Source organism: Scardinius erythrophthalmus, assembly GCF_964197995.2.
Source record: "Scardinius erythrophthalmus genome assembly, chromosome: 14".
In the NCBI taxonomy this organism is placed as follows: domain Eukaryota; kingdom Metazoa; phylum Chordata; class Actinopteri; order Cypriniformes; family Leuciscidae; genus Scardinius; species Scardinius erythrophthalmus.
This window is the reverse complement of record NC_138234.1, coordinates 4,962,555-4,969,480: the sequence shown is the minus strand read 5'-3', so window position 1 is coordinate 4,969,480 and position 6,926 is coordinate 4,962,555. Positions and strand designations below refer to the sequence as shown.

The window sequence follows — 6,926 nt, the reverse complement described above, 5'->3', positions numbered from 1 at the left end:
TCTGTTTGTCTCAATCACAAGAGCACTTCAGTAATTACTTTATCAGGTGCTTTAAAAAGCGCTTCCAACGTAGTGCATTATTGAAAAATGCGAAAGCATTTTCCTACAATCAATATCCATTCATGCAAAATTAAAGTCATCTGAGCTGCAGTTACAGCTTATAGCCTATAGACTACACCAAACAAACAGACGATTTAGAGGCCATTAATTCATCCCAACATATTTTCGATCAGTCTAAATTGTGTTGATATTGAAAGCTAGGCTATAGCCTATCTATAGAAGCCATTTCTATGCATTATATAAGAAAGAAAAAGTTTCTGGTATCGATTTTAGTTGTAGAAGTTGCTGGCGGAGGTCCAAATACTCCTTCAGGATAATAATCCCGGCTCTTCCGGGAATAGTGGCGCTGAAGCGCGAGGAAGGAGGAACAGGATGGTGTGTTTCATCATCATCATCATCATCATCACAGTCGTGTATTTGAGCCGAAGAGCGGAGGAGTGTGAGTGTGTTTCAGGATGATGGAGGTGATGGAGGCAGAGCTCGAGGATCTCTGGAGACTGAAGGAATTTGCGCCGGACTTTCGCGGGTTCTCAGGTAAACGTCACGTTTTGAATTCATTAATAGCCTATGTGTCTCGCTGTCGACTTTAATGGACGAGTTGAACGGCGCGCGAAGGAGTTATATGTTTATTTGGATGTTTTACTCGGTGTGGATGTACTTCTGTTCAAAAGAATCTAGGCTGTTTTTGTAAACTTCTCAACCACAACAACGTGAATGCCAAAATTGAATTGCATGTAAGTGGAACAAAGTTTAGCGGTTAGTCGGCAGGTGCAAAACTTAACCCTGACGAAAATTAACCATGATTTTATTATAGTAAAAGCGTAACCACGTTTTTGGCGGATTGATTGCCATTTCTACAACCACAGTTAACTACCAAAACCAAATATGTTTAAATACAGTAACCCTCGTTTTTCTGTCTGTTTTATTTGTAGTAGGCTAATAAATAATAGTAATTGTAGTAATTTTCGTACTAAAAGTAACGTTATATATAATGTGAATTCCTTTCTATCTATATTTATATCTATGTCATGTTATAAATGGGTCATATTAGTGGAAGATTGCGTATGTGTAAAAAAAAAAAAAACAGAAAAGATTATTGTAATCTTGAGTTTCTATTATTGTGCCTGAGTGAGAAAATCAACACAAGAAAAACTGTTGCAAAAATCCTTATTTTTTTTTTTAAATTTATTTATTTATTTATTTTTAAATATGTTATCTAACATTTGATGTCATAATATTCGGTTTCTAGTAGTTCCTTGTCTAGTTCTTCATAAAACTATCTGGTGCGTTACAGACGCCAGAAACCATATCACTTATTTAAAGAAACTTTTCAAAAGTCCCCCTGTAGTCAATAATCATCAAAACTCATCTTTGATCACCAAAAGTACATATTTAGCATAAGCCTAAATGTTTTTTTCCTTGAAAAAAAATTCTTCATACCTTTAAATAGCTTGAATGTAACTCAACACCCTTGTCTCATATAGTATGCGCGGTTCTATGAATATGCAAATGAGCCCCGCCTCCACTCACTCACTCAGCTCAGAGATCCACTGGTTGACGATCACACGTTGATCTGATTGGTTACAAGGTAGTTTGTGACGTCAGAAACACCAGCGATTTCAAAGCGTGTTTTTGAGACTGTCTTTGGTTCACTGCAGTTTTAAGGAGAAAATACTCAGCAATGCTGTCGACTTATGAATTTACACATGGTTTGTCATAAAGCATATTAAAAACACCACATAGACACATAAACAACTTTAAAAGCTGGATTTTCACCACAGGGAGACTTTAAAAGTAGTTCTTAATAACAAGTGTTGTTGCAAGAACCTTTAATCTCTAGTGTATATGATAATGTATCATATAAAATGGTGTGATTATACAACACAACATAATCATATTTGATAAATAATTTCACATCCCTTTTTTGCTGATGTTTCACCCATTTCAGCTTCACACTGAAATCCTTAAAGATGTGAATGCATACGCATGGAAACGAATCCTTGATTTCCCAGCCCACTCTCTGGCGCTGACATTCGCTAAGCTTATTTCTGGGCCTCATTTTATCGAATTCGATTACAAGCGCGTCGTGGAAAGGTCTCTGTTTGGCTAATGGAGTTTGTTTTGGAATTACGCTGCTAAGAGAGACACATAAACAACACCATCACCACCAGCCTCAGGTTTCTGTCTACTGTATCCTCATTAGCAGCGATTACAGGAACCCACGAGTGGAGACGGCATCCTCAGTCCCCGAATGTATTCCCATGTTTAGCCTTTTGCCTGATGATAAATAATGGCTGAGGTAACGGCACTTACGGTATCGATCTGAAGGGTTTTGTGGATGAAGCCACTCATGTTTAATAGCCAAAGTGGAGAGGAGCCACTTCACATTCCTTAGGGAAACACCGGAGACGGATTTATGTGTCGTTAAATAAGGGTGTGGCTCATTCTATAGACATTCATGAGATCCTGAATCACAAAAGCTTTAGGGCTGAATATAAGTTCAGGTCTTCAATTGGGAGGGTTTGTTTTTAGCATGAATTAACATTAACATTAAAGTGAGTTCAAATGGTTAAGGGATATATTGTAAAAAAAAGAATAATCTTAATCATGTTAGAATCACTGTAACTCGTGGCCTCATTTCATAATGATACTCACTTTATAATGTTGGGTTAAAAATAACCCAACGAATAACCCAACTATGGGGTGATATAGCACCTTCCCAACTTGTGGGATATTTTAGCCCAATGCATTGGTATTTAACCCCAACAGTTGAGTTACATTGACATTATTTTAATAAATAAATTACACTTTGTTTTCAAATACAGATTGTTTATTTGTTTAAAACAATAAACATGTTTCAACAAATATATTTTTAAATATCATTTTTTTAAGTAACCCAACGTAGTGACCCAATATGTGTAACCCAATGGTTGGGTTAAAAACAAATAACCCAACATAGTGACCCAATATGAGTAAGCCAATGGTTGGGTTAAAAACAAATAACCCAACATAGTGACCCAATATGAGTAAGCCAATGGTTGGGTTAAAAACAAATAACCCAACGTTTTTTTACTGTGTACTAATAAGAGACTATGGTTCAGTAAATAGATGCATTTATTAATATTAATGATCAGAATAAAGAATTATTTCACACAGTAATATAGTTCATGTTGGCTATTTATGCTTGTCAAGCAACATAGCAACTTGGCTTATTAATATATAATGCTCATTAATATATAATATATAACACATATATAATGCATCTTATCCGGTCAGAAGTTAGAATCCAATATATGCATTTATATTAAATATATAAATAATGAGTGGTTGCGTATTAAAATCACTGTTAACCCTAAATGTCTGAATGCTTTCATAAACAAGTGGCAAAAGCTATATAATATATGAATAAATAATTACATTATTTAATAGGTAAGGTTCATTATATAGAATGTTTTTATAACAATAACTGGGAAAAGTTTGAGAAAGTTAGAGGAAAAGTTAATAATAGATGGGAAGGTTTGTGAACCAAATGTGCTGAAAGTTTTAAATTACTTAAAAGCACAATGCTAGCATGAATTAGCATGATGCTAACATGGCTTAACTAGTTTCTAGCATTTTGCTAATGTGATTTTACATTTTCCTAGCATGGTTTGGCTGTTGCTATTATGATTTATTATTTTTTAACAGGTACTTACTAGTATGATTTAGCACATTGTTAGCATATTTAACATGTTGTTAACATGATAAGTATGTAACTAGTATGGTTTTACATGTTAGCATGTTTTAACAGGTTACCAGCATGATTTATCACATTGTTAGCATGATTAGCATGTTGGCTAACATGAAGCAAATCATGTTGCTAGCATGATGCAAATCATTTTGTTAACATGATTTAACACATTGTTAGCATGATTAGCATGTTGCTAGCATGATTTGTTTGTTTATTGTTGTTATGATCTTACATATTTGAAAGAAACCGTCACAATAAAATATATTTATTTGTAGATTGGACTCGTCAGATGTTTGACGTTTCCTGTTGACGTCCATTTCGTCCGTCATAGTTCACAGAGTTTTAGTCTCTGTGTGCGGTTGAACGGCTGCTTGGAATCAACTGTCCTGTACTATTGCACAAGTCATTGGGAAAACAACACGCAGAGATGTGACTAGTTTTTCCCGTTTGCTAGCAAAACATGTTCCTAAACGTCATGTGGTGTACATTAGTACACAATCCTGGCAAATACAGTGCTTAGCCATGTTTACTAAAGTGTTAGTTCAACAAAAAAGAAAGTTCTGTCATCGTTTACTCGCCCCCATGTTGTTACAAACCCATAAGACTTTCATTCGTCTTTGGAACACAAATGAAGATCTTTTTAAGAGATTTCTGTACATCCACAAGTCTGTTCACCCAAAACTTACATAAAGAGATCGTAAACGAATAATTTAATTTAAGAAAGGTTAATTTTGGTTAATTTAGTTATTCACAAAAAAACATGATTAACGAACATACATAGAGCTTTCAAATTTGATAGTGGAAGCTCAACACACAAGAAGCAATGAGTTTTGAATAAAATTTGGACATGCTACGACCACCGTTGTCACTGTCATGTGACCTACGGTGTCAATTTACCTATCGTTAAGCCCTGCCCCCCTTAGTTACTGTTGCGCACTCGGACAAACAAGTGGAGTTGCTAACTGTCACTCAATGTAAAAAAAACTTGTCCTAAGATGTTTTTGATAAATTATTTGGACCACCACTTGTCGAGGAGCATTAAAGTTGGACTTGCATATGCCATGGAGGGATATATAAAAGATTTTAAAATAAATATGGTGGGTAACAAGATTTATTTGGAAGCGAGGGTTTACAGAAGTTTTTAATTCATGCGAGTGACACGAAAAAGAAGAAACATCCTGCGAGTAATCCAATGTGAATATTCGGTTCGCTTTTGGTGTGCACACACCATTATGGGTTTGGTCCGTCATGAGGGTGAGTAATTGTCATTTTTGGATGAACTAACCCTTTAAGCGTTGTCTTTTTGTCCACAGGATGAAATAAACCCCCTGGAGAAGAGAACTCATCAGCCGCCACCATGGTTTCGGCGTTGCTCTCCGTCAACGAAATGGTCACGCAAAGTAACGCGACTCCACTTTGCTTCTCTATCAACAACCCTACTTTCAAACCCAACCACACCATCACCTCCTCGTACTTCTCAGCGGTCTTCACCGGACTCGGATTGAGCTCCAACCTCTTCGCCCTGATGGTCCTGGCCAAGACTTTCCAGCACACCAAGAGCCGCTCGCGTTCCTCGTTCCTGCTCTTCCTCGGCGGCCTGGTGTTCACCGACTTCATGGGACTGTTGGTCACCGGGTCCATCGTGGTGTCCTTCCACATTACGCACTTTAACTGGCGCCAACTGGACCCTCACTGCCACTTTTGCAACTTCATGGGCATGTCAATGGTCTTCTACGGGCTTTGCCCGCTTCTTCTCGGCGCCGCTATGGCTATAGAGCGTTTCATGGGCATCAACCGACCCTTTGCACGCTCCACCGCCATGACCAACTCGAGAGCGTGCTCAACTGTGGCCATTGTGTGGGTCACGGCCGGTTGCATTAGCCTGTTGCCGTTGACGGGGTTGGGAAACTACCATCTCCAGGTGCCTGGCTCCTGGTGCTTCCTCAACATCAGCTCCAAACCTCTAGACATGACCTTCAGCTTGATCTTCTCGCTCGTCGGCCTGCTGTCGCTGGCCGTGTCGTTCCTGCTCAACACGGTGAGCGTGATCACCCTCCTGAGGGTGTGTTGCGGACAGGACGGCAGGCAACGGAGACGAGACTACGAAGTGGAGATGATGGTGCAGCTCATCTTGATCATGGCCATCGCCTCCATCTGCTGGTGCCCTTTACTGGTGAGTTCCTCTATAACAAGACCGAATTGACCAGCTGTTCCCGAAATCAAAGTTTTTTCACAGCGATGCCATTTTTGGTTCCCCAAAGTTCTTAAAAGAACCTTTTTTTTCCTTAGTGTGAAGAACATTTATAAGAACCTTTTTTCCCTCACTCTTAATTTTTTTTTTCTTTATTGGCATCTGTGATTCCATTGAGAACATTTAAGTTCCATTATGGAACCTTTCCATTACACTTTAGTGGGAAAAGGTTCATTTGAAGAACCATTTTTGGTTCTCTAAAGAACCTTTCAGTAAACAGTTCTTTATAAAAGGGTTATTTTTTCTTAAGGTGAAGAACATTTTAAAAATCTAAAGAAACTTTTTAAAACTTTTTTCACATTTTGTGCAATGAAAATGTTCCAAAGTTCTTTGTGAAACCATCCATGCTCCAAGTAAGATACCTAGGTTATTAAGCGAGCAAGAAGGAATCTCGTAGAGGAATATTATGGCTTCAGTGCAAGAACAAGTTAAAGCATTTGACTTAATGTTGATTACCTAATGAACTTCCACTTTCCCTCCCCTGGAAGTGAATGGGGCCAATCCATCACATCAAAATACTCACTGTTTCAATAGTATAGTTACAAGATATAAACATGCCAACATGATTTTAGCATGTAAAAAAATCCAGTCATGTCCAATTTTACAACTATTTTACAACATTGTTGCAATGACAATGCAATGCCATAAACTCTAAAATGACTAGTTCAAAAATAAGGATTTAAGCAGCTTTACAGCTCACATAAAACAATTTTGAACAGAAGAAATACATTTATGAACTTCTGCTTTCTAAATCCTCTTAAAATTGGCATTATTGGTAATCAATACGCCACAAATGCTGTTGGTTGAGCTCAACTTGTTCTGCAACTTCTTCCGTGCTGCTCAATTGATCCCAGTAGTTTGACGTTGGTGCATAAAAATTGGAAT

The 6,926-nt window shown here is 37.7% G+C and overlaps 1 protein-coding gene across 1 annotated transcript in view; it reads left to right on the top strand.

Annotated features, from left to right (window-relative positions):
- Window positions 1–501: 501 nt before the first annotated feature.
- The window catches only part of tbxa2r (thromboxane A2 receptor), a 13,625-nt gene continuing 7,200 nt past the window's right edge, over window positions 502–6,926 (top strand). Inside the window, exons 1-2 of the mRNA XM_081384559.1 lie at window positions 502–594; window positions 5,104–5,963. Of these exons, the coding sequence (XP_081240685.1) occupies window positions 5,148–5,963 (816 nt within the window). The 5' untranslated portion in view covers window positions 502–594; window positions 5,104–5,147. The remainder of the gene's footprint in view (window positions 595–5,103; window positions 5,964–6,926) is intronic.